Raw genomic sequence first — 27,864 nt, 5'->3', positions numbered from 1 at the left:
GTATCGGCAGATGCAGTTTTAAATGAAACCCGAAGGCAAAAACGAGCATGATCTAATGTTTAACCAATCGATCCGAAAGGGTAACACCTGAGCAACTAGAATCAGCCATCCGTCACATGTCCCAATACTTTTGCTCACCTGAAAAGTGAGTGGCTTCAAAACAAGAGTTTAAAAATAAATAATATAAAAGCTGGAATTCTGCGGCGCCATATTAGGGCCACATATGATAATTTATGTATTTCATTTTTTAGAGTGGGGCTAATAATCCGAGAAAAAAAACCTCAAATATTTGCGAAATTATAAAATTGCAAAATTTCAAGAAAAATATCAACACATTTCCAAGAACCCCCCCCCCCCCCCGAATATTTGCGACATTATAAAGTGAGAAAAAAGGGGAAAAAAAACACAAATTCACGAGAAAAGTGGCAAATTTGCAAAAAAAAAAAAAAAACACACATTTTCAAGACAAAACTTACAAAATTATATTGTATATAGAAATATATACGTGGCCTTAATACACCATCCTACAACTCAAATTTATGTTTTTGTCCCCAGTATTTGCTGAAAAACTGTATTCATGTTTTTTTGTGCGTCAACATACCACAAAATGGCACTAAAATCTTATATAAATAGGAATTGGACTCAAAGATGTATGTTGAAGTTGTACAATTCTACTGAGAGACAAGCTTTGCCAGAGAAATAAAATAATCTTTTAAGGGTAATATGAGTTTGAAATGATACTTAACTCTTTTGGGACCATAGTTTGTGGCACAATAGCCGTCCATTATTGTTTTTTCTCTTCACGTTAAATCTTGCTCCCTACCCACACAGAATAGAAATATTTTCATTTCGTGTGCATTCATTTATAAACTTTACTTCCTGTACGTCATTCTGAAACCAATTGACGCGTTCCGCCGCTGCTGCGTGGATGGAAGCAAGACTTGCCGTCTGATATTTAAACCCATTAGCCTCCGCGCTTCTTACCCCACCAGGAAGGTCACTTAGCACTCGCTGCGTCATTTATGCGGCGCATGCTCTAATTACTTTCTCACTGGGAGGCCTGTTCAAGAACATTACAGCTTTTTTTTGCTCTGTGAATATATCACTTTCTATGGGAGCAAAATTACAGACTCCTTTTTCATTTGCCTCAATCTGGCTAGCAAAACACTTTATACCTGGATTGGATGATACATTGGATTTTTAGCCACAGCGATTTAATGCATTTTGTTCATATATCATTCATCAACGGCGATCTTGAACAAACCAGTAATTGGGACAGAAGTGTCTGAGAAAAAGAATGTATTTAAGTCAGGTGTTTATTTTTCTTAAGTGATGATTATTAGGGGTGGGAATCTTTGAATGTCTCACAATTCGATTTAATTGAGATTTTTGGGCCTGCGATTCGATTCAGAATCGATTTTCGATTAAGAACGATTTTTTATTCAAAAATGATTTGATTGACAATGATTTTTGCCTCAATCTATAGATGTGCAAGGAATTGTAATGATCTACTCCAGTCTGACTCGCTAATGCTAATTAGCGCGCCACTCGCGGCACTTTTATACTCAAAAGAACGTCTCCACACTGCAAAAAAACCCAACCTTTATTGGATAAACATGATCGTGACTTTTTCTTTCTACCCTCTAATGTGGCTACAACTTAACAGTGTATCAGACCGCGTGGAACCACACTGCCCCGCAGTGGCCAAACTGGGTACAATATGAACAGCGCTCCTAATAAAGGCACACACAGACAAAGGCAAGACAGTATAAAATAATTTAAATAAAATCGATTTTGGGACATTTAAATTTTATTCTGAATCGTAGTAAATGAGAATCGCGATCCTTATGAGAATAGATTTAAAAAAAAATAATAATAATTTGGGGCACACACCTAATGATTATGTATCTGACTAATTAGGACATATCTTGTAATAGTGGGATGGGACTATGGTACAAGGGGGTGTCTATTTATTCAACTTAAGTGGATGGCACATAACTAATTGGTGCACATTGTCCATTAGTGGCCATATCAGCAATTGCTCAGTAGTTACCTTGTTACATTGTTTTCGGTGTACCTAATGTTGTGGCCTGGTGAATGTTTGTGGAAAAGTACGCTTTTCTCAAGCCTACCTTTGATAGTGACAGGACAGATGACATCAGAGGGGGAAAAAAAAATCTGGAATAAAGGGGGAAAGGGAGATTAAAGCAAAGCGGGATGAAGACAGGTGAGGTTGGCCGCGCTCCTTGATGAGTACGCCGGTGCAAAAAAAAAAGAACCCCCTCCTCCTTTGACAGCCCCCCCCCCCCCCCCCGAGAGTTCAGATGTCAGCCGCGCTGGAGCGAGGCGAACGCGCTTGAAGTGTGGATGGCTTTCTGAAAAGCGTGCTTTTTGCTGTTTTCCAAACTGCAAAGTCGGCTGGGTTATTTTTTTGGAAGTGCTAAAATCCTTGCTGTTTTGTGTGCTTAACAACAACATTTCTACATTAGATGCCTTGTGAAATTTTGAACGTTCACAGCAGAGTTTGAGCTTTTTGGACTGATACATCGAGGACCACAGAAAATAAGTATATGCTAGGAAACGACCTAACAGCAAAATCCTTATATGATGCATATGCGCTTCCTTATTGGCCATGAGCGGTTTAGGGGTGACATTGTATTGTGTGCGAGTGCGTGTGCGCGCGCGCCAGCCATCGCATCGCAATGCCAGCTGGACAGGGCAGTCAGGGCAGTCAGCGATGAGGCTGTGCTTTACTAGGCCTGCTGTGCCTTGATGACTTGGATTCATTTCATCCCAAGCTAATCAACCAAAATAACCCACAATTGATTACTTATAATTATTGCTCTTTTTTTTTTAAACTGAACACAAGGTTCTGTCAAAACTAGAACATCTGCTTTTCTTCTTGCACAACTAAAAACACAAAGCAGTGTTGGCGCTGTGGAAACGACTCAAGTTTGATTCCCAAATAAAAAGCCACTGCCCAGAGTCGGGCCCCTTTTATCATATAAGCGACAATTAATCGATTACCAAATTAATTGACAATTGTTTTAGTAATCGAGTAATCACTTAGAAATAAATAACAACAATTTGCTAATAAACATTAACTTGTTCACTCCCAATCATTTTCACTGAAGCAACCCACTTCACTCCCATCTGTTTTACTGGATTTTGACTGATTTTGCAAGGCTCACAGAATATTTTGTTCTATTGCTATAAGAAAGATTAGAGTCTTTTCTTTCATCAGGAAGAAAAAGTATATTTCTATCGATTTCCGTTTTGCAGCAATTAGCATTGGAATATATCTTAAGTTTCATCATTATTCACAAATCTGTTCAAACACTGGGAAAAAGAGCTTGTTGCAACATGGCCTTGGTTGATCTCTTATACTCTGCTGCCACCTGGTGGCCGTTTTTGTAATAACTACCATTGCTTTAAGCGACCTCTTCAGGTCAGAGGCTGCATCAAAGCCTTTTGTATAGAGTAAAAAAAACAAACATTTTTGGGACCATGGCAATATTTAAAATAGAAGGTTTTTATCCGTTTTTGGGAGCAAATTAGTTATTTGGGGGAAAAATGGTTTGTAATACACGTCAGCGCAATATGAAATTTAGTCGGATTATTCAATAGAATCTAAAAATATACGATCGTGACAGCCCTAGTAATTACATATAGCAAGTTGTTCGGCTGCCTCTGGTTGCGTCAGGAAAGGAATTCGGCATAAATACTGTCACTGGTGAGAGTCGAACCCAAACGCAGTTCATCAAATCACTCTGGTTGTTGGTAATGACTTCTAATGTCCGACGTGACAGTTCCAGAAAACAGGCTATTAGAAAGACAGTTCAAAATCAAGTGCAGACCAAGAGTCTCTGTAGACTTGGGAAGGGTTCCAGGGCCTGGACATGTAATATTCCAACAGGGACTGATCCCACCAACCAGCCACGGGGACAGGCACACAGAAAGCAGAAAAGGCCAAGGCAAAGTGTTTTTTCTTCTTCTTCAAATTCAAATTGTTCAAACTTTTCAAATTTAAACTCTTAATCAAATTCTTTGTCAAATTCTTCAAATTTGAATTCTTCAAATTTGAATTCTTCAAATTCAACTTCATCAAATTGTAAATTTTTCAAATTATATTTAAATTATATAAATACATAATATAAAAAATATATATATAAATTTAAATTATATATATATATATACTAAGTAGACTATAGTCTACTTCAAATTCAATTTATTCAAATTCAACTTAATCATATTATTTTTTTCAAGTTTTTTGATTTTTGAAATTCTTCAATTTCAAATTCTTAATAATCATCAAATTCATAAATTTCAAATTCTTATTGAAATTTGTCACATTTTTCAAAATCGAATTATTAGTCTACTTCAAATTATTCAATTTCAAATTCTTCTTCAAATTCTTGATTTTTTTTTTAATTTTCAAATTCCAAAAACAAATTGGATGATAAATAAAAAATTTTAGGGTATTTTATGGCTGATCTAAGACACGGGTCAAAACTGACCTGTTAACAAGCGAAAGTGCCAGAAAGCTTAATCAAATTATTTTTTCAAATTTTTCTAATTCAAATTCTTCCATTTCAAATTCTTCAAATTCAAATTCTTCATAATCATCAAATGCTTCATCATTTCCTTCCATTTCTTATTGAAATTCTTAATGAAATTGTCAAATTATTCAAATTCTTAGTCTCCTTCAATTTCTTCAATTTCAAATTCTTCTTCAAATGCAAATTTTTACAAATTCAAATTCTTCATAAACATCAAATGCTTCATCCATTTCTTGCAATTCTTATTGAAATCCATCATCAAACCGTTTGTCAAATTCTTCTTGCGGGTTACAGCTGGGCGAAGAGTGAGAAAGAGTGGCTGATTAGAAACAGATTAGAAACAGCTGTGCGCCCAGGTGAGTTGAGCGGGTAATGAGGTGGGCGTGGCTGACTGGCAGAGTGGAGCAGTGGAGAGAATTGTGACACTAAAACAATCATGCGAGTAACACATTGTGGGTCGCAACAATTATTTTAAATGCTGCTACAACACAGAAAATGGAATTTCGAATCACTATTGCCACCTGTGCCAAAAATTTAACTGCATTTTTCCTTCTTCACATAAACAATGCACACATGACGTCCGCAGAAAATTCAAACCCAAATCCTGCTTGAAAACTATTGGCCACAGACTTGCAGGAGTTCCCGTTATGAACAGCTAAGGTGTTAATCTAATTAAAAAAAAAATCATAATAAATTGAAAATGAATAAAAAGGCTATTGTAAAGATATTTTTGGGCAAATCGTTTCATAGGGCAGCTTTAAAACGATAAAATATGCTGGACATGCAGTTTTAACTTTTATTTTTTTTATATCATCAACTGAATAGTTTGAGATAACATTTTGACTCAGAAAATGACAGACTTAACCGTTACTAATGCTGGTGTTTATTAAAAAAAAGAAAAGAAAAAGGATGTTAATTTCAGTGTCTGGTCATCATACAACAGCTGCTGTTTTGAAATGAACGTACACTTTATCCGCCTTACTTGATGTGTGGCAACAAAGCAAATTCAAAACAATTACCATCAACTCGCTTTTCTTCTTCTCGGGGGCGTCGCAGCTGGCGTGGCTGCGCCCGTCTTGCCTCTTCATTAGCTTGCGTATCTCAAAAGTGCCACTCATCCATCCGCACTCCTTCCCTTCTTTCTTCCTTTCCTTCACGCCCTCCCCCGCTTCCTCCCGCCACCTTACACGCGTTCTCGTTCCGTTTCGTGCCCGCCGCCGCCGCCGCCGCAGCCGTCGTCGTACATCAGCGAACATACTGTTCCCATGGATTCACGCCATTAGGAGCTTTTAAGACTCTCGTGTTTGTTAAACCAAGCACAGATGAAATGGACCGAGTGTTTGTCTTTTTTTGTCTTTTTTTTTTTTTTACAGCTGCTTTGATGACAAAAGGCTCATGGCTATTAGGGGTGGGGAATCTTTTAATGTCTCATGATTCGATTTCGATATTTGGGTCTGCGATTCGATTCAGAATCGATTTTCCATTGTTTACAATGATTTGATTGACAATGATTTTTGCTTCAATTGTAAGGATCTACTTCAGTCTGACTCGCTAATGCTAATTAGCGAGCTACTCGCGGCACTTTTATCACTCAAAAGAACGGCTCCACGCTGCAAAAAAAAACAACAACTTTTATTGGAATAACTTGATTGTGACTTTTTCCTTCTCTCTAATGTGGTTACAACTTAACAGTGTATCAGACCGCGTGGAACCACACTGCCCCCAAGTGGCCAAATCGAGTACAATAGGAACAGCGCTCCCAATAAAAGCACGCACAAACAAAGGGAAGACAGTAGAAAATCAATTAAATAAAATCGATTTGGGGACATTTAAAATCGATTCTGAATCGTACTAAATGAGAATTCTTATGAGAATTGATTTTTTGGGGCACACCCCTTTTTCTGTTAAATGCTTGTGATGTCCACATGACCACAGGGTTCCAGAAGTGTGCTCATAACCAAAGAATAGGTAATGGGTCTTCTGGTGTAAAGCTGGCTGCTCACAATATGGCCCAAGTGGTCATAATGCAACCCTTTCAAAATAAAACAATCACGGCCATTGCGGCTTTCCACATTCAGATAACATGTACACAAAAAGGAGTCAACGTTCTTATCAGTGGTTATTGAGTGTCGGTCGCCCTTTTTGTCCTTTTGCTGTTTGTGGGCAGTCGAAGGACCGTCACGCTTTTAACTCTTTATCTCGTATTGCAGCTCCTGCGCACACAAAAAAACGCACACACATAAACGCACGCACGCACGCACACACTTCGGGATGTCGTGACTGAAAGATACTCGGATTGCGCTAATCCTCACATCTAGCAAATGTGCGCACACACATACGCGTTACACTCAAGGCGGCAAAGACTAATGATTTTAAGAGGATAGAAGGCCGTGAAAGCCGCGTTGGACAATCGAAGAAAGCAGATGAAAGACTGATAAAAGCTGAAAAGAAAGGAAATGTTGTTTTTGATTGCATACATGACAATTAAATAACGTCTGCAAAATCATTTGGGAAGTTATTGATTGAACCGGATCAATTAAATAATTACGATCTCCTATTAGCGCTTTGTTATTATAATTGTCTATTAGAAGTTGAAGTTGGTATACTAATACTCGATATACAGAATTTTACTTGACAATAAAAGTATGCATTTCATTACATTTTAACATATTGCAAATAATACATTTACATTTTTTTAATTTTAGTATTATTTTATAAAGGGATGTTCGACACCACTTGTTTTTCTTCAGATCGATATCAGTACAAGTACTCAATTCTTGAGTTGTCACTCATATCACTAGTAGTTTTGATATATTAACTCATTCATTGCCATTGACGGCTATAGACGTAAAAAACAAGAGATATCAAATTTGCGATTAATCGTGAGTTAACTAGTGAAGTCATGCAATTATTATTATCGCCTGACGCCCCTAATTTTTACTAATCTCTTTTTTTTATCGCGTCAGGCGATTAAATGTTTTAATTGTAATTAATTCCATGACTTCAATAATTAACTCCCGATTAATCACAAATATATGTTGTAAACATTTTTTTTTCATATTCTTGTTAACAAAAGTGGGGAAAAAAAGTTAAACTAATAGAAATAGTTCAAATGAATTTTTGACGTCTATAGCCGTCAATGGCAGTGAATGAGTTAAATTTCCCCTAAAAACAGTGATATATATCTCAATATGGCATTTTCCTTCAAATTGAATGAAAATAATCAATTTGTATCCTTCTAATTTCCAATTCATGATCGTAAAACGGCCATAAGAGGGCAGCCCACTATTGGATGCAGTCGCCAGTACCAATACCTTGAAATAAGGCCGGGTATTGGCCCAATACTGATACCTGCTACTTCTTCTTCTACTATTACTGCTTCTTCTTCTTCTACTACTGCTACTTATTCTACTATTACTGCTACTTCTTCTTCTACTACTGCTGCTACTTCTTCTTCTACTATTATTGCTTCTTCTTCTACTACTGCTACTTCTTCTTCTACTATTACTGCTACTTCTTCTTCTTCTACTACTGCTACTTCTTCTTCTACTACTACTGCTACTTCTTCTTCTACTATTACTGCTACTTCTTCTTCTACTATTACTGCTTCTTCTACTATTACTGCTACTTCTTCTTCTACTACTGCTAGTTCTTCTACTATTACTGCTTCTTCAACTACTGCTACTTCTTCTTCTACTATTACTGCTACTTCTTCTACTACTGCTACTTCTTCTTCTACTATTACTGCTGCTTCTTCTTCTTCTACTACTACGACTACTTCTTCTTCTACTATTACTGCTACTTCTTCTACTACTGCTACTTCTTCTACTATTACTGCTACTTCTTCTTCTACTACTACTGCTACTTCTTCTTCTACTATTACTGCTACTTCTTTTTCTTCTTCTACTACTGCTACTTCTTCTACTATTACTGTTACTTCTTCTTCTTCTACTACTACTGCTACTTCTTCTTCTACTATTACTGCTACTTCTTCTTCTTCTTCTACTACTGCTACTTCTTCTTCTACTATTACTACTACTGCTACTTCTTCTACTACTTCTTCTACTTAATGGAAGACAAAGAAGAGCTTCCACCGGAAGTACAAGGATTTACAGTGTTGTAACGTTGTACAATCTATAATAATAGATCAGAACTACTTTCATTAGTAATAAAAGTAAACGAAAACTACTTTTATTAGTAATAAAGATAGTTTTCATATTTTACAATAGATTAACAGTTTGTTTTATTTAACGATAATGGCGCTGTACTTCCTTGTACTTCCGAAGAAGAACAACAGCCAAATAAGGATTTACTGAGCCAAAAAGTCTTAATCCACCAAGATTCTGGTAAAGACTTTTGAAACTAAAATGAAAAACTTTATTTAACATAGTTATTAAGCGGACATTTTGCCATCTTCGTGTACTGCGGGAGGCAGAGAATGCTCTACTCACGTTAATTTCTGAACGCAGCCTATTAGGGGTGTGAATTGCCCAGTACCTGTCGATTCGTATCACGATTCATAGGTCACGATTCGATTTGATACAGATTAATCCCGATGCGAATCTATAAATTGATAATTGCGATTGTTTTTTTTTACTCAAATTTAGAAAATACAAATCAGTAAACTTGTACATGTACACTGTAAAATTTGTATGAAAATGTATTTATTTATCTGAAAATTCAGGCTTATAACTGAGCCACTGCATTTAACAAACAGGCACTGAAATAAAATATTAAGGCTTAATGTTTCATTAATATAACATACTTCCATGCTTAATGTGTGAATCCTAACCCTAAGTAAGACGTTTTGTTGAATAGTCCCATAAAAAAATTGATGTTTAAAAATCGATTCGGCCGCATATCGAATCGATTCGAAAATTGCGCGCTGTAATGTCGCGATATTTTGCCGGATCAATTTTTTCTAACACCCCTACAGCCTATAACCAGCAGCTTGTTCTTCATCTTTTTACTACTTTTTACTGCCTGACGCACTGGGCTCCAGTACTCTGTTTTGGACGCTCTGAATAACCCAACGTCACATTTGAACAACATTACGATCTGAGTGAAGCAATGCCCTTTTAACATATTTTTTTTCTGCAAAAACAACATATTTCACCTAAAAAAAAAGAAGATTTTTTTTGGCGTAGTTTAACTAAAAAATAGCAAGAAAACACCGCGATCGAGTGAAGCAGCAACTACCAGAACGTGAAGTAGTAAGGGAACACTGTACTGTACTATATCTATGCAAAAATTATCTTTTTAAATCAATTAATTAAACTTTTTTTGGGGGGGGGGGGTCACAAAATACGAATGTATTTCTAGCAAATTTCCAGAAAGGGTTTTCCTCAAAATTATAATTTTTTCTTATATTGCAAAAATACATCTTAACACAAAATTCTCTCTCTCTCTCTCTCTCTCTCTCTCTCTCTCTCTCTCTCTCTCTCTCTCTCTCTCTCTCTCTCTCTCTCTCTCGCTCTCTCTCGCTCTCGCTCTCGCTCTCGCTCTCGCGCTCTCGCTCTCGCTCTCGCGCTCTCGCTCTCTCTCTCGCTCTCGCGCTCTCGCTCTCTCTCTCTCTCGCTCTCTCTCTCTCTATATATATATTTTTTATTTTATTTTATTTTATTTATTTTTTTATTATTATTTTTCTGTTTTTGTTTACAAGAGCAAGCAAGAACCCTGCTGATTTTGAACGCTGTCCGAATAATAGTCCCTCCGTAATGCTGTCAATCAAGTGCCACTCTCACATGCGCCACACAAGCCAGTTTAGCACAAAGTACAGTCGAGCACGTGCGAGATTGTCACTTGAACTGAAACGCGTTGATCCTCCTTGGAGAGGCGTGACACCGTGTCCTCGCCGTGTCCTCCGCTCGCCCGCACGCCATCTGACCGTAGAGATGCCACGACAGCCTGCTCGTTAATCAACGGCGGCGGCCCGGAGTCTCTTTGCGCCTGCCGTCTCTTCGAAGTGACGAGCCAAACGTTGCCTTCTCTGGGATTTTACAGGGAATATTAAGATTGGGATCTTTGGCCTCTGTCCAGAGGAGAGCCGGGGAGAGGATGAATGTGCGCGTTGCAGCTGCAGTGTTGCGCGCCACAGTCTCCACTTTGCTGCAGCACTCCCTTTTATTTGGCTCTCTCCACTAAAATTGTTTTTCTCATAAGAGAAGTTATTAGCATTATCTTAGCCCTGCTAGGTTTTTGATACTGAACAATTATGCTCCACAATCTCCTCTTAGCTGCAACGCTTTTCTTGCTACCCATCTCCTTTTGACTAAAGTGTGAAAGAATTAGATACTGTACATCCTGTTGCTTTGCCTTAGTGCTGGACAGAGCAGTGTTATCCTCCACAGTCTCCTTTTAATCTGTTTTCTTGCTGCCCTTAATCTCCTCTCCAGTAAAGTGTGTCTCCTCAGTCTCCTCTCAATTAAAATCCATCTCCTTAGAGACTGAGATGTTAGGATCCGACCTTTGTTAATGTTTAATAACACTGGATGTTGCAGTGTTATACTCCACGTTCTCCACTTTGCTGTAGCACCCGTTTTCTTTCTCCTTGGACAAAATTTGTTACCATAGAAAAGTAAATGCAGGTGATTTTATCTTACCCCGTTGCTGTGCCTCCTGTACTGGATGCTGCAGTGTTACGCTCCGGAGTCTCAACGTGGCTGCAGTACTCCATTTTCTTGCTGCTCTGAGCCTCTTAAAATGTGTCTCCCTAGAGAAAAGAATACAGGAGAGGGTAGAAAAGAAAACAACTTGACTGCATGTTTCTTGCCCTCAGTCTCCTCTCGAATAAAATCTGTCTTCTTTGGGATAGGAGACGTTAGCTTCCTTACCCTGTGTCTGTGCATTATAATGTATACCCCATAGTCTCCAATTAGGTGGAGTGCTCTATTTTCTTACCGCCCTTAATCTCCTTTTGAATAAAGTTTTTCCTCTTATAGATAGGATAGATAAACTTTCTTAGACTTTTGCTTAGGCACTGGATGCGGATATACTATACTCCACAGTCTCTGCTTTGCTACAGTGCTCCCTTTATTCCTGCCCTCAGTCTCCTCTTAAATAAAAGCTGTTTTCTTCGAACATGCAAATCTTAGTAGTACCAGACACTGCAGTATTACACTTCACAGTCTCCACTTATTTGGAGCGCACCATTTTCTTTCTGCCCTTAATCTCCTCTCGGGTAAAATAGCTAGCTAGCTACCTCGCCGCTCGTTTCCACCCTTCCTTTGACCACGGCACTTTTGCCACCTTGCATTATTATCATTTAAAATCAATAGGACTCTTGTCATGACCTTTTCGGAATAATGGATCGCTTGATAAGTGCCACCACTAGACTCGAGCATGTCTGGGTGCGTTTTTTTTTTTGAAAGATTTTCCAGGATATCACTAAAACTAATGACAGGATGAAGGTGGTGAATGAAGAGGGCAGTTGGGACTCTTTTCATCGCGAGAGAGCATGTAACTCGGTTAGGGTCGATCACTCGTCAGGTCGTTCCGGCGCGTTGATTGGACGAGGCCTCGTACGGCAAACTCGTCGATACTAAGTGGATTATTAAGTCGCGCTCACGTGCGCACTTCACTGCTTTAATGCACAAATCCATCAAGGCAGGATACAAGAAATAGCCCCGAAGGAAAATGTCCCTCTTAACAACTTTATCGCATTGTCTTTCCACTCTCCTGACTTTTAAATACGTGATGAAATGCTTTGTTTCATTTTCCCCGTATGCACGACTGCGTCATTTTGATTCCAACGCCACCATTGAGTGTATTTGTCACTTCCTTGACTGGATTTTTCAAGACTTTACTCTGCATCCAATCAGATTGCACCTCTGCCGATTCCATCCACTAGAGGGCATATTTGGCATTTGCTATGGTATTATTATTATTATGTTAAAAAAAATCGATTCGGCAATATATCGCGATATTACAGCGCACAATTTTCGTATCGATTCAATATGCAGCCGAATCGATTTTTAAAGATCAATTTTTGATGGAAATATTCAACAAAATGTCTTGATTAGAGTTAGGATTAAGAATGGAACATTAAGCCTTAAAATTTGATTTGTTTGTTTGTTAAATACGGTGGACCACAGTTTATAAGCCTGAAGTACATTTTCATACAAATCTTACAGTGTACATGTACAAGTTTATTGATTAGTATTTTTTAAATTTGAGTAAAAAAAAATTAAAAATCACAATAATTGACTTATAGGTTCGTATCGGGATCAATCGGTAATCATGACCTATGAACCGTGATACTGATCCAATCGCAAGCTACTAGGCAATTCACACCCTTATATGATCTGATCTGATGTATTATCGAGCTCCAGGCTGTGCGCTCAAGGATGAATAATTAGTATCGGAACCCTCAGCACTTGATCAAAATCTGTGGAGTAACATATGGTGTAGCTTCATCATCATCATCGCTAACATCAAAGAGAATTTGGAGATTCTAAGAAAGTGTGTTCTTTTTTTTCTTCTTCTGGAGAGCTCAGTATTGTTCATTCGGTAATTTTACCGATTTGACATGTCATCATCATTGCTCTTTTTATTTTTTTTTTATAATTTAAAAAAATATATATATATTTTGTATGTGAGTGAATATGTGTATGTGCGTGCGTGTGTTCTAAAGCCAGCCATTATTTGCGCTGCAAATGTTACTTTCAAGATTTGAAATCTCACTTATTTGTCATTCTGGTTATTTAGCTTGACTTTTCTTCTTTCCTACCTTTCTCGTCACGTCCGCAGTGGGCCGCCTGTTGATCGAGTTCAGCTCCCAGATGACGATGGAGCGCGTGCAGCGAGAGAACCCCAACGTGACGGAGGGAGGCCGCTACACGCCCCCCGACTGTCGGCCTCGATGGAAGGTATGCGTTTTCAACACCCATGGCTTGTAAAAAAAAAAATCGGATTCATCGAGTAACCAAAAATGATTTTGATCTTATTAAGTCTCGTGTGTGTTCCTAATCCTCAAGGTGGCCATAATCATCCCGTTCCGTCACCGGGAAAACCACCTGAAGTATTGGCTTCACTATCTCCACCCCATCCTAAGACGTCAGAAGATTGACTACGGCATCTACATCATCAATCAGGTAAGAATCACCACAACTCGAAAGGTTTTTTTTAATTATTATTATTATTATTTTTTTGTGGTAATGCCTGAAAGTTGAAACAAAATTGGGATTGTGAGTGCTGGGGGAGAAAAAAGAAAAGAAACTGATATGGCATGATATAAATTTTGTGTCAGCCAGCCTTAAAAATAGGTACTCATTCAAATATGAATACACTTAAAATTATATTTAAATATATATATATATATATATATATATATATATATATATATATATATATATATATATATATATATAATAAATGTTGAAATAATGTATTTGAATAACTATGATTATTGGTAACAAATAAACCATGTGTATGAAATTGATTTGCTTTCATTTGTAATTGATGGTATTTAAAATGGAGCTAAAGCAGGCTTGTTTGATATTTTATTTATGTATTTATTTATTTTTAAAATCAATCTAAGAACAAAGAATACGCTCATGTTCAAATTTGGTTAAATGAATAAATGTACATAATAGAATAATTGAATTTAACTAACATTGAATTAGTATAATTTAATGTTATTTGTAATCCTGTAAATTGTCCTAATTTGCCAATGTTGATTATATTTTTCAAACAAAAAAAATGCATGAAAAAAAGTGCATTAGTTAATACATTTAAATGTAAAATTTAAAATTAGTTCTTGTTTGATTATGTAATTTAATCAAACAAGTCCTATATATTTTTTATAAACATTGTTTTAAAGTAGAGCTGTCAAACGCAATTTTTTTAAAATCAGATTAATCACATTTTAGAATTTTTATTAATCACGATTAATCTAAAGGGAAAAGCCGAGAGGGAAAGAAGAAAGAAGAAGAATCACTTAATAAAAAATACTTTTTATCAACTTTTTTTTCTGCCAAATTTGAAGAGCAACCGGTTATGTGAATGTGATACGCAAACATTTATTAAACGCTTTATTTTAATGCATGTAATTATTTTTATTGCTCAAACACAACCTGTGCTACCTTAAACGTAACCATCCGCTGTCACGCTAAATTATAATCTATGGTATGAATTGATTCACCTGCGTTAATTCATGATTAATGCGATAATGTTTTGTGATTAATTAATCAGTTAACGCTTTAACTTTGACAGCACTATTTTAAATTGAAGTGTTTTATATTATTGAGTACATAATAATGTTATGCAATTTGATTGCTTGCGTACATCAATTATTTCTTTAAAAATAATTACCGTATTTTCCCGACATCACATATTGGCCGCGCCGGACTATAAGCCGCGGATACTTACTGTACGTTGTGAAATTATTATTATTATTATTTTCTCTGGAGTACGTTGTGAAATTATATACTCAGGCGTGGGCATTCGCACAACGAGATCCGCGGCTGAAAAAAAAAAAAAACAATACATAAGCCGCACCGTCACATTGGAAAAATTGAAATAAAATGGCAGCTTATAGTCCGGAAAATATGGTAAATGAATTATTAATACTGCCAATTCATGATATAATGACGGGGAAAGTGTAATAATATTAAGAATATATTCCATATTAAAAACTGAGAGGCTTGTGAGGCAAGATGTCCGGGGTAGCTTTGCGTTACGATTTCTGCCGTGTCCGTGCTCTCCTGGCCGAGACGTTGCGCTGCGCCTTTAATCGCTTCCCTGCAGAACGGACCTTTTATGTTCCGCTTGCCCCTCGCTGTGTCTGCTCTCGATACGCTGCTGTTCTCTTTTTCCGGAAGCTGTAAATGTGCCAAATGGTCTCTTCATGTCCCAGCAGGTTTTTTTTTTTGTCTCCTCTAAGGTTGTTTCTCTTATTGTTGTTTGTTTAATCTGAAACACGTGAACTCAGTGATGAAGTATCGTGTTGTATTTGTGTGGACATTTTGGCTAACGAGTACGTATTGCTGAGGGACGGCCGTGCCCTTTAACCAGGCTGACTGCACCAGTGTTTTTTTTTTTTTTTTTGGGCCATCATTTCTCATCGTGTGAATTGGAGAAGAGCCCAGAAGCAGAGGGAGACGGATGAGAACGAGCCAACCTGCGTTAGATCAGAGCTTTACTTTGATCCGGCCTTCATATATTTATATTTATTGATTTGGACCATCTAATCTCTGCAGCTGGATGGCACAACCAGATGGGAAATTTAACTGTGGTCTTTCTTTTTTTCAAGCTCAGTATTGTTCATTCGGTAATTTTACCGATTTGACATGTCATCATCATTGCGCTCTCTTTATTTATTTTTATTTTTATTTAATTTTATTTTATTGTGCATGTGTGCGTGCGTGTGAGTGTGTACTCATCAATTCACCTAAAACCTATTACAAATCCCATACCGTTCACCTAAACCAAATACTTCAGAATCCAGCTAGTAGTGAGGTTGTCAGGAGACCTGAGGAAGGATCAAAGAAAAGAAAGGAAAGTGAAATCCAGCACCGACCAGACATCACCTACTATCCACCTGGTTACCAACCAGAGTCTTTCACCAACGCCCAGAAACATCTAAATTCCAAATTAATTAATTAATGCTTCCCCAAAACCCAAAGAAAAAACACCATGTAAAGGTCGTTAAAAAATAAATATACTTGTCCATTGCGTGCAACCAAAGTCCATACTTTTTTTTAAAAATGTAACTCCAACTGAGTTTTTTTTTTTCCAGTGTACTTTTTGGCACCCAAAATATTTATATATGAGTACAGTTAGCGCCCCAGGCCGGGCTAGCCGAGGTGGGCTGCGGACGCACTTCGTGGTGACCCCGTCGGCCATTTGAGAGTTTACAGCAAAAAAATACAAATTGTGAATAATAAATTACGGGTGCCAAAAGTATGCATTCCTTTCACTGTTGAACTCTCAACACTTCCGCCTACAAAAACAGTTAGACCGCTTTAGGGACCCTGGGTAATTACAAGCTCAGGGACATCCAGCGATTACTATTCGTCGTTTGACGGGGGAAGTGAATTCAATGCGGCGATTGTAATAAAAGCCTATAAAGCACTAGAAAGAGATTACGATTAAGACAAAATACTTAACACTTGGAAATGTAAATGGCACCTAGCTGTTTCTGTTTTAGTTTTTTTTTAGGGTATAAGCATAGCTAACTAGCTAACTAGTTGCTGTTGTGGACTTGCGGTAGAAATGGGACAAGTAATTTTATAACTCACTTATAACAGGCTTGGGGAATAACGGAATACATGTACCGGCGTTACGTAATCAGAATACAAAAGAAATTTAACTTTATTCCGTTACAGTACAGGAACAAAAACGTGTAATCATACTAAATTTACATTTATAAAAAAATGGGGATTACTTATATTGTGGTGATATTTATTTTGATTTTGTCTTCATGAGCATACTCGGTATTAGAGTAATCCGAAAGTAATCCAAAGTAATCACGTTACATGACTTTAATATTATGGTACTTGGATTACGTTACTAAACATGTAATCATACTAAATGTACATTTATAAAAAATGGGGATTACTTATATTGTGGTGATATGTATTTTGATTTTGTCTTCATGAGCATACTCGGTATTAGAGTAATCTGAAAATAATCCAAAGTAATCAAATTACATGATTTAAATATTATGGTACTTGGATTACGTTACCAACTACATTTTGTAGCATGTAACTGTAACGGAATACATTTTAAAAGTAACGCTTCCAGCCCTGCTCACTAACTTGATGAAAAGTCTTATGTAGTGGGGAATGAGCGACTCAGCAAAATCAGTCATCTCCACGATGGAGTCCAACCCAGTTCTTAGTCTTTGCACGTTTTCATTCCCAATTCCCTTTACAGCGGCTAGTAGCAATTTAGTTTATGGTGAATGTGTACAAATGACACGAAAAGTAACATAGTCGGCGTGTCAATTTCAAACCATGCTCCGGTTTATCTTTCCTATCTGGTGTTAGCATATTTTTCAATTCTAATGCTAATGAAAGCAAAGACTATTTAATTATAAGTGAATTATTTTTCTTATCGACTTGCTAGCCACCACCACACTCAGAGATAGTGAAATGTGGAACAAATGTTTGGAAAGAAAATTGGCATGTTTGTGCAGTTCACCATAGGAGAAGATATTGATCCTCCTCTTCTTTCTTTTCACCCCGCAGAGAAAGTACATGGTGTGGAATTGATGTTCTTTTTCCAACCTTTGAGTCTGGGATGCGAGGGAAATAACTTGACACATAGTGAACTACCAGCGAGTGAAAAGATATTTGAGCCATTCATAATTTAACATGCCCGCTCCCCAAAAATATTTTAAAGTGGGCAAAAAATCATTTAGTTACACAGACTTGAGGGGTGAACACCAAAATACAATGTACAGCTTTAACATTGGGGAAAGTATGCTTCTAAAGTCTGACGAGACTTTGGAGTTCGAACCGCCTTCATGCATGACCTCATGCATGACCTCACGCTACCTCACGAGACCTCACTTCAGAGGGCAACAACGTAGCAGGTAGGGTGGCTAATGCTAGCTGCTAACGCTACCTACACTGAGAGACAATGGAGTACATCAGCGCCATTGTATGTTAGCTGCTAATCCTAGCCACAGGTAGATTGGCTAACGTCCTTGCTGTGTAATTTCTGCGCTACGCTATATGCTAAACTATGAGACGCAGTTTTTCAGTGTCGCTACTAACCTTCAAAATCTTCCAGTGTCTGCTTTTAAGTGTGCTGCTTCACCACGGATACATTTGTCTTAATATTCCGCAGCACTTCCATTGTATGATTAGTTCTGTTGTGGCTCTTTGTTTCCTTCTGTCTGCAGTTAATCTTTCAATCCACCGCTGTAATACAAAACAAAAAAAAAAGACGTGTTATAATAACATCAACAGTGTATGAGATTGCCAAGAGGGATCATTTTGTATAACAGACTGTGCCAAACGGGGGGAAAAATAATGTTAGTCGTAATTGCTTCAGAAATAAGTCGCCCATTTATTGCCATTTCCTCCTGAAGGCTTTGAGATGTGTTTTCAAAGCAAAGTGGGGATAAGTGGGACATCATGTGACCTTCATTTCCGTCCTGTTTAATAGAAGAGTGTCACCTCCTCAGAATCGTTTGAGTCAGCATACAGTAAGCGTCTTTGTTGAGCTGTTAACATTTATTCAGCATGGTATTTCAGTGCCACCCCTGAGGTTAGCTGATAGCGCTAAATGCAGTTGCACTGGCTAGCTTGTCAGCTGTGAGACGTCAAGCGCATTCCGTTACCTCTAAGACGGAGTATTTCATTTCCACCACTCATATTAGCTGTCGCTAGCCACGGGTATATCGACCCAGTGCATCATTCGCCGTGAGATGGCTAGCACACTGAGTTAGCTGTGAAACTGATGCTAACCTTTGCCTCGGGTAAACTGGCTAAGACGTTATCAATTGTTAGACTTAACATTTCAGTGCCAGTGCTATTGTTAGCGCTAGCAGCAAGTTCACTGGTTAGTTTGTCATTAGTTGTCAGATGGAAGAGTATAACACTGCCAACACTAATGTTAGCTAAAAAGCCACATATTGAATGAATAGCACTTTCTTAGCTGTAAAATTGATTATTTAGTGCCTCTTCTATTGTTAGCATTTAGCGCTAGCCACAGGTTGAATGGTTAGTTTGTTTGTATCTGTCAGATCAGTGCCACTTCGAACATTGTAAGCTAACCCTACCACTAGTACATTGCAATATCCGAGATGTAGTATTTCAGTGCCAACATTAGCTGCAACATTGCTGACACTGGCTAGCGCATCGTTAGCTGGGAGACAAAGTGGAGTATCTTAAGTTCCACCACTAAGGTTAGCTGCTAGCGCTACCTAGAGATACACTGGCTAGAACGTCAATAATGGATGGAGACATAGTATATCAGCACTAGCCGCGGGTAGACCAGCTTTAAAAGTTTAATCTACATGCACTGTTTTGGCAACAAAGTTGCAGGCATTGCTTTTTCAAACAAGGACGCCGATGATGGATTTGGATGTGCTCAATAATGCAGCGAGGTCATTTGATAAAATCATCCTTGACTTTGAGCTTGTTTTATCTATTACAGTCATCTGCAATCACTTTTGAGCACAAAGATCTCAGCAGCACCCCATCTTTTTAAATATCGTCTTTGCGAATGATTCATATCGATTCAGCAGGTGTGCTTTGATTCGCTTGATATTACTCGTATGCTACAAAGAAAACAAAAGGTGAAGAATTGTGTGAAAGGGACGAGGTTGCTCCCAAGATAACTCTGGCTGTGTAACAGATGCCTCTGTCAGTCTCTTGTTCCCGTATTTATTTACAGTATTTGTCCACTTGGATATGAGATATTGTTATTGATACTTCAGTGGCTGCCTTTTTTTGTTTTGTTTTGTTATTTGGAGATTGGGGTGATTTATTTGGACGTCTCCAGAGGCTTCGAATGTGCACGGATACTTAGATAGTTTTAGACAGGCCCTGAAATATGAGGTTTTGTAAGAATACATGGTCACATGGTGCATGAAGACATGCTCAGTTAACGTACTGTATTTACTGTTTTTAATTTGATTGTTTTATATAGACTCTATATATAATTGTATAGCATACCATGGCCCACAAGTATTTTTGTAATTACATTTTTCAATAGCAACATTTTATAATTGTAGTAATTGTAGTACATTGCTGTAGAGACGCAATAAGGTCAAGGACAAATCACTGATATGAACAATAATTCAAGACAGTTTGGATTCAAATTTGAATGCGGTCTATTGGTAAACCATGTGCGTTCTATCCCAAGTATGAACAGCAGCAAAATACCTTAAACACTTCATGGTGATAGCTGCATGAGTTAAGGCTATAATATAACTTCCAACAGTCCACTGGGCATTCTAATCATTAGTGGACTGAGTGCAGAGCTCTGTGGGACACCAGAGTGTAGTTTATGAATTGCTTAGGGAGGAGCTTGTGTGGGTTATCTAAACTAGTTGATTTTTACTTTGATCTTTGGCTGTATGGTAGAGCACATTGTTAATGTGTCTGCCTCGGAGTCAGGTTCGAAGTACAAATCCTGGCTCAGAGACTATTCTGTTCTGTCTTCCTCCCAAGTCCTAAAAACATGCATTTTATGTTTCATTGAAGACTTTAAATTGGCTATATGTGTGAATGTGAGTGCTTGTCTATATAGAGGACACACACTATATAAAATGGATGGATGTTTAGCACACCAGGAAGTACAGTCAAAGGTTCTGGGTTTGAATCTTGCCTGTGGAATTCAAAATCTTACAAGAGCTCTCAAGCAGGAGTGCTTGAATACAAGCTTGTTTATAAGCACTAGAATTGTAAAAAAAAAAATATATATATATATATATGTTTTTTTTGGAATCGTCATCTTACTGAAAATAAGCAATTAGTTCTTACAAAACATGATTTATCTTGTGTAGTTTAACAAATACTCTGTTTTGGCCATGGGCAAGCATTTCAGCGACCACTGCCGTGACAGCTACAAAGCTTTCCAAGCGCCTAAATTAATCATGTCCGTACACTGCAAACCTTTTATTGAATTAATAACAATGCGTAGTGAAGAGGGTGGAAAATGAAGCATTTAGCTGTACTTTTCCATGCTGAATGTCTGTAAAGGTATTTTCTAAGATTTATGCTCTCTGTGGTAATCAACACACTAGACCTGTGTGACCCCCGCTGTGCTGACCAAAGTGTTATTTTTTGCTTGAATGCTATTCAAGAAGAAAATGTGCCTATACGACACAAATGCTCTGCGAGGCCTTATTTGCATTTGCAGTTTATAGGAGGTTGAAAAAATAAATATGGGCTACTGCATGAGCATAAGAGGTATGTGAGACAAGAGTACTACTGCTAGCATTGTTAGCTATTGTTAGCTGCAAATCATCATGGCAGGTTAACAGGATAGAATATCATATGAGGTATTTCGGCGCTACTTCTGACTTTAGCCAATCATGCTAATGAACTTCTCATTTGAGCTGATAACGCTAGCCACTTCCTGAATGGTTTGTGGGTTGTGTTACTTGTGAGATGGAGCATATTACTACCACCGCTAACATTAGCCGTTAACCCCGTAGTAGACTGGGTATCACGTAATTAGCTCTGTAAGTATTTCAGAACCACTGCTAAAATTAGCCGCTCACGCTAGTTAGAAATAGATGGGTTAACTTGTAATTAGCTCTGAGGCAGAGTGTCATCAGCTGTAGAATGAAAAGAAAATTGATTTTGAGGGAAGCAGACATTTTTCATATGAGTAAAAAGTTTGTGTTATATTTAGTTGCCCAAGTGTGTCCGATTACATTCAAACAGTAAGTAGCGCCATTTCAGAATTATCTTGCCATGTGCTGAAGAAACAAACGTTGATGGGCTTTATGGCCCCACATACTGTTGGAGAGCGAGTGATGGATGGTGTAGTTTGGGATGCAGAATGATGTACGTCCCTCGTGATGCGTTCTGGCAAGTTCCGTCTCTGATTTTGTTTTCCCACACCTGCAGCTCAGCCCTCTGGTCTTTTCCAAGCGCTGGCATCACTCCAGCGCTGCTTCCAACAGCTGGAGTTCAAGCCCAGATTCTGCTCAATTGAGTGAACTTTACCCCCGCGGGAAGATTTCCCATCGTCTTCATTAGAGTCATGGTTGTGAAATGCCAAACCTCACAGTGGTTTTTGTGTTGGGTCGGCTTGGAGCTGCTCCTCAAGGGCGGTCAGATAAGACTGACGGAGGTCCACTGCTGTGCTTCAGCTTTGACATTAAACACTCCCACTAGGTTGATTAGCTTAGTTGCGATGATGCCGTCATGCCGGATGACTGTTTTGCCGGCCTTGTGGCATTTCGACCGTCACGACCGCGTCCGCTATATAATAGCCGCACAGTCAGCTTCTTCAGTTTGAAGCAGTCCTTTTGGGCAAATTCCAGGACTCCTGTTCAATGAACTTGCACTATGGAATCAGAAGTAGGCGTCGTTAACAAATGGGCAACACTAAACTGCCACTTTTTTTTTGTCTGTGGGCGGAGCATATCTGAAAGTTTGATGACCATCTTGAGAATCGACAAGCAATTGATTACACGTATGACAGATCGCGCTAAAATGTCTCAAGGACCATATATGGAATTGAACAGGAGGTCGGCCATTTTGGTTTAAAGCAGCGATTTTTGTGCCAGTTCCAGATCTTGTTGAATTCTCCCAAATGAGCCTCATACAAAAGCAAGTATCAGAATGTGTTGAAGTTAATGTTAACACATAACAAGAATTGTCCAGGTTACAAAATTCCTCTATCTTTAACTCATTTGCTCCCAAAAACGTATAAAAACGTTAAATTTTAAATATTGCCACGTCCCAAAAACGTATTTATACGATTATGTTTTTTTTTATGCTACAGCATAAAAGAAAATGCTTAAAGCAATGGTAGCTATTACAAAAATGGCCAGCAGGTGGCAGCAGAGTATAAGAGATCAACCAGGGCTACGTTGCAAAAAGCCCCCCCCCCCCATTGTTTTCAACAGATTTGTGAATAATGATGAAACTTAAACTATATTCTAATGCTAATTGCTGCAAAACGGAAACAAATAGAAAAAATGTTATTCTTCCTGATGAAAGAAGAAACTCTAATCTTTCTTTTGGTGGGTTACATGTTTTTATAGCAATAGAACACAATATTCTGTGGGCCTTGGAAAATCAGTCAAAATCCAATAAAACAGCCGAGCGAAGGGGGTTGCTTTATTGAAAATGGCTGGGCGTGAATGAGTTACGTTATTACACATTGCCGTACGTTCGTATCATCACTATCATAACAAAACTATTAAAGTGAAGTTAATGACTATCAGGGCTTTAATTGTTATTGTTTTGACAGTCTAATATTATTATGCCAGTGTTCATCATCATTGTTGGTTTGTGTTGTATTGTCAGTTCATTTTGGCTCTACAAAGGAAGGATGGGGTCTTTTTATGCGCTTTTTAATCTACAATCACAGCAGCTCGTCCTTCATAATTATATGTAGCCTCCATAAAGTGTGAGATTGTTATAACAACAATCACCCGCGCCGCTGTGAGCGCCTTTCTGTCGGAACATTATGTTACGCATCTGCTGTGTTTCCAGCAGGAGGCTAATTGCATATACCGCATTTGCATTGTTATGCGTGATGATACGTCACGTCCACGTCGGCAATAGACGAGATCCCGTAGATAGCAAATGTTCCGTCTATTACACTGATTAAAGTGTAGAACTTGTTTTTGTCAACATCGCATATACATTTTTTCAACATCATAACTGTGCACAAATACAAGTTAGATGGCCATGTGTAGTGCATGTGAAGAGTTAAAATGTTTTTTATTGACAGCCATTTTAAACGCATTGGAGGAAAAAAATAAATAATTAAGACCTGAAACTCCGGTGATGAATAATCAATAAGCGTTTTCCGCCAAATCAAAAATTAACAACAAAAACCTGCATTTTTTTTGTAATTAAAAAATATTTAAAACCAACTCAGTGCCTTGTATCTCTACCATCGGATGTTGTGAAGTGTGCTGGTGCCATCTAGTGGTGGGGGTATGTAGCACACCCGTATTTCAAATTTTGCTGGTATCGCGAGAAAAAAAAAGTCAAGGTACTTCAAAACACCACTGCATTAGTTTTTTTGTATCTTGTTTTTCTCAGTTTTTGATATTACGATGACAAATATATTTATTTATTTTTAATGTATTTTGCATTGTTTTATTGTGTATAGTAGAATGACTTGAAATTCAATGTTTGTATTTGTTACTTAGTTAAAAGTCACACTAAATGTCTTTTTTTTTTTCTATTTTTAATGCATTTTATTTTCTCTTTTTTGTTTTATTTTACCCTCATTGCGATGGCTTGAAATCACGTAAAATGTATTTTTGTAATTCAAAATATTTATTGACATTTTTTTCTCACTGGATGTTTTACCTTTTTTTCTTTTTCTTTTTTTTTTTTTAAAAAATGCTATTTATTTTTTATTGCGGTTTAATCTGTATCTTCCATTTTATCATTTTTAGTTTTTATTACCAACAGTTTGTAAAATAAGACTTCTAGATTTTACAATTTAAAAATATTTAATACTTTTCTCAGTTGTTTATGATTAGAATGACGGGAACTGTGGAAAATGTAAAAAACAAAACCAGTCCGGTGTTGATTTTGTGAACTCAGCCCGTCCCCTTTAAAACCCGTTTAGCAGCTTGCTATGTGCTCTTGCACTAGCATGCATGTAAAACTTAATCATCCCACATACATGCTTCATATCGCCTGCCATATTCCCGCTAAACGGCGTCCTCCGCCTCGCCTCCATTTACGAGCCCCGTGGCCTTCGCTCGTCCACGTAACAGCACATCATTCACTCAGAAGGGGATTCAGCTGAAGGCAGTAAAAATGCTCGTGGGATAATGTTGGGCTTTTCAACCCCTCGTTCCCGCCGCGCTCGTGTTGTTGACCTCAGAGCGGCGGCGTTGACATCCCGATTGATCGCCGCCGCTCGCCGGTCCACTCTGGGATGGAGGAAGAAATTTTAATTAGCTCAGCTGATTGGGATTCACGGCATGTTTTGCTGCGAGCATGTTCGCCAAAATTTGGACAACTCCATGGCTGTCCGCGCAACATGCTAATTAGCAAATCCTCCTTGGACGGCGACTATGATTGTTGTGCTGTTAAAGCGTTAACTCGTTGATTAATGACAAAAAAAAAATCATCACATTAATCATGTATGCAGATTCATCACACTATTAATTTTGACCCCAGATGATCTTTTAGCTTGACAGCAAAACAAAGGTAGCATAGGTCGTGTTCTAGCAATAACATGCATTAAATTAATAAGCATTTAATAAATGTTTGTGTTGACATTCAGAATATTTGTTCACATCAAACTATTGGGGTCATTTTTTTTTTTTAATGGAAGTCATTAACTGATTAAAGAAAGAATTATCATATAACAGGTGCTCTTCAAATGTTGATAAAAAACATTTTTAATTAAGTGATTAATTTAATTGTGATGAATCAAAATTTTAAGATGTGATTAATCTGATTCAAAATGTAATTGTTTGACAGCTCTAGTTGTTTTTTTAAACCAAGGCTGTCAGAAGGGGGCGGGGCATGCGTAGGCGATGCCACATTTTTTTCCAAAACATAATTATGACACTAAATAAATTCTTGATTCATCTGTTTCAGTAAAACAGACCAAAAATTAAGCTTAAAGTTGCAATATGGAACTTTTTTTCCCAAAAATATACAATACAATACAATAATAATTAGGAGTGAAATCCCTTCTAATTAGTAGATTAACACCTTAGCTGTTCACAATGGGTACTCTTGCAAGCCTCTGGCCAATAGTTTTCAGACTGGATTCGGGTTCGAATTTCCCGCGCCCTGACTGCGGATGTGACGTAATGTGCGTGGTGTGTATGTGAAGAACACTATGTGCAGTTTCATTTTTCGTCAGCAGGTGGCAGTAGCGATTCAAAATGGAATATTCTACGTTCAGTAGCTTTAAGCTAACGTAAAACAATGCCTGGCCGACATGACATCCATAAACCATGTGACGTGGATTCTGGCATGGGTCGGTATTCGATTCTGACGGTATGATAACCGTGAGCAAAAATATCACAGTATCAGGATATTAAAATCACAGCTGTCAAATGAGCTTTTTATTAGCTGTTAGCTATTAAGCTATTCATTTTGGTAAATAAAAACAACTTTTTTTTTTTCATTGAACGCAATCTATCTCTATTCTATTTTTATACAACATAATTATTTTTAAGTTCTTAGTAAGTCACACTGTCCCATAACTGCTGAGCAATTTTTTAGAACAATCCGTGGGCTACTCATGTTTACCTTGGGGCTAACTTTTACAACAGCATTGCCACTATCTAGGAAAAGGAAGTTTTGCAACTTTACCCAGTCTCACCCAGCACATATTTTAAACACACTCATGCAAACGCACACACAGAGGCAATATCTCAAAGTGACGGCGAGATTGGAGAAGGCTCCAGCATTAAGGCGAGAGGCAGATGGTGTCCCATATTGGTCGTGATGGGAAATGAGGAGGGATGAGTCACCTCGCTGTATCGAGCTGCAGCAGGTCTGAGGGACACGCGGTGTGAAACCCAGACTGTGTGTGTGCGTGTATTTCCTGTCCACTGCAAGAAGAAAAAAAAAGAGAAAAAAAAGTTAAACTACAATTTTAAAGTTGCATGTGCAGTGTTTAACGTATCAGAATAGCATAAAATCATAATGGAAGGTTCTTGCCATATGGCACTTTAATCTACTGTATTTTTTAGGCTAAAATGTGTCCAGCATTAACCAATCACATTCAAACTCATGCTAAATTGGAGTTAGCACACACCTGCTAACATTTCAAATGCCTCTGATTAACCACAAATAAAGTTAGGCTGTCAAGTCATGATAGGCAGAGAACTTGCACAGTAGGATGTCACAGTTCAAAAGTATCCGCCAGGAGAATGGTCCAAAAGAATTTCCAAGGCATTAAATATAGCATGAACCCACAGACAAAACATTCATCGAGTGGAGAAAATGTGGCATGACAGTCAGAAGAACTAGACGTCCCTCCGAAATTGGGGAAAAGATGAGAAGAAAACTGGTCAGGTGCAGCAACAGAAACAATGACGGTGCTTCAGGAATTTCTGCCAGTTAATGGCTGTTTAGTATATGTGGTAACAATCTGCCGTCTTCATTATGTCTAAGCTATGGAGTCGGGTGAGAAAAACATCCCATGTTTTGTATTTTAAAGATTTAACATTTTCCAAATTTATTAAATTTTTTATGAGATTAATAAATTACTGTAATCTATTATTATTATTATTGTATTTGTATTGTTTTTTATCACTTAATTGTTAGCTGTTAAAGCGTTTTACATTTTTTATTTTCAGATTAAACATTTTCTAAATTTATTAACATTTTAATGAGTTTAATAAAGTATTTTAATCTATGATTATTATTGTTGTTATTACAGTATTTCATTTATTTGTAAATTTTAATCAATTGATTATCATTTGTTAAGACGTTTTTATACATTTGTCATTTTAATATTTGTAGATAAAATATTTTGTAAATTTATAATTTTTTTAAATTATTTTAATCAATTATTATTATTATATTTTATTTGTATTTTTTTATCAATTGATTATTAGCTGTTTACATTTATTGTCGTTTTAATATTTGCAGATTAAATTTTTTGTTTAAATTAAAACATTTTGATAAGTTTTAATAAATTATTTTAATATATGATTGTTGTTATATTA

At 37.4% G+C, this 27,864-nt stretch overlaps 1 protein-coding gene across 2 annotated transcripts in view; it reads left to right on the top strand.

The window, feature by feature from the left end:
• The window catches only part of b4galt2 (UDP-Gal:betaGlcNAc beta 1,4- galactosyltransferase, polypeptide 2), a 124,604-nt gene that overhangs the window by 63,016 nt on the left and 33,724 nt on the right, over positions 1-27,864 (top strand). For both annotated transcript variants that reach the window (XM_077557841.1, XM_077557842.1), the window contains exons 3-4: positions 13,308-13,426; positions 13,535-13,651. In XM_077557841.1, the coding sequence (XP_077413967.1) occupies positions 13,308-13,426; positions 13,535-13,651 (236 nt within the window). The remainder of the gene's footprint in view (positions 1-13,307; positions 13,427-13,534; positions 13,652-27,864) is intronic.

The sequence above is a fragment of the Vanacampus margaritifer genome, chromosome 2 (genome assembly GCF_051991255.1).
Source record: "Vanacampus margaritifer isolate UIUO_Vmar chromosome 2, RoL_Vmar_1.0, whole genome shotgun sequence".
NCBI classification, from domain to species: domain Eukaryota; kingdom Metazoa; phylum Chordata; class Actinopteri; order Syngnathiformes; family Syngnathidae; genus Vanacampus; species Vanacampus margaritifer.
This window is presented reverse-complemented; position numbering and strand designations above follow the sequence as displayed.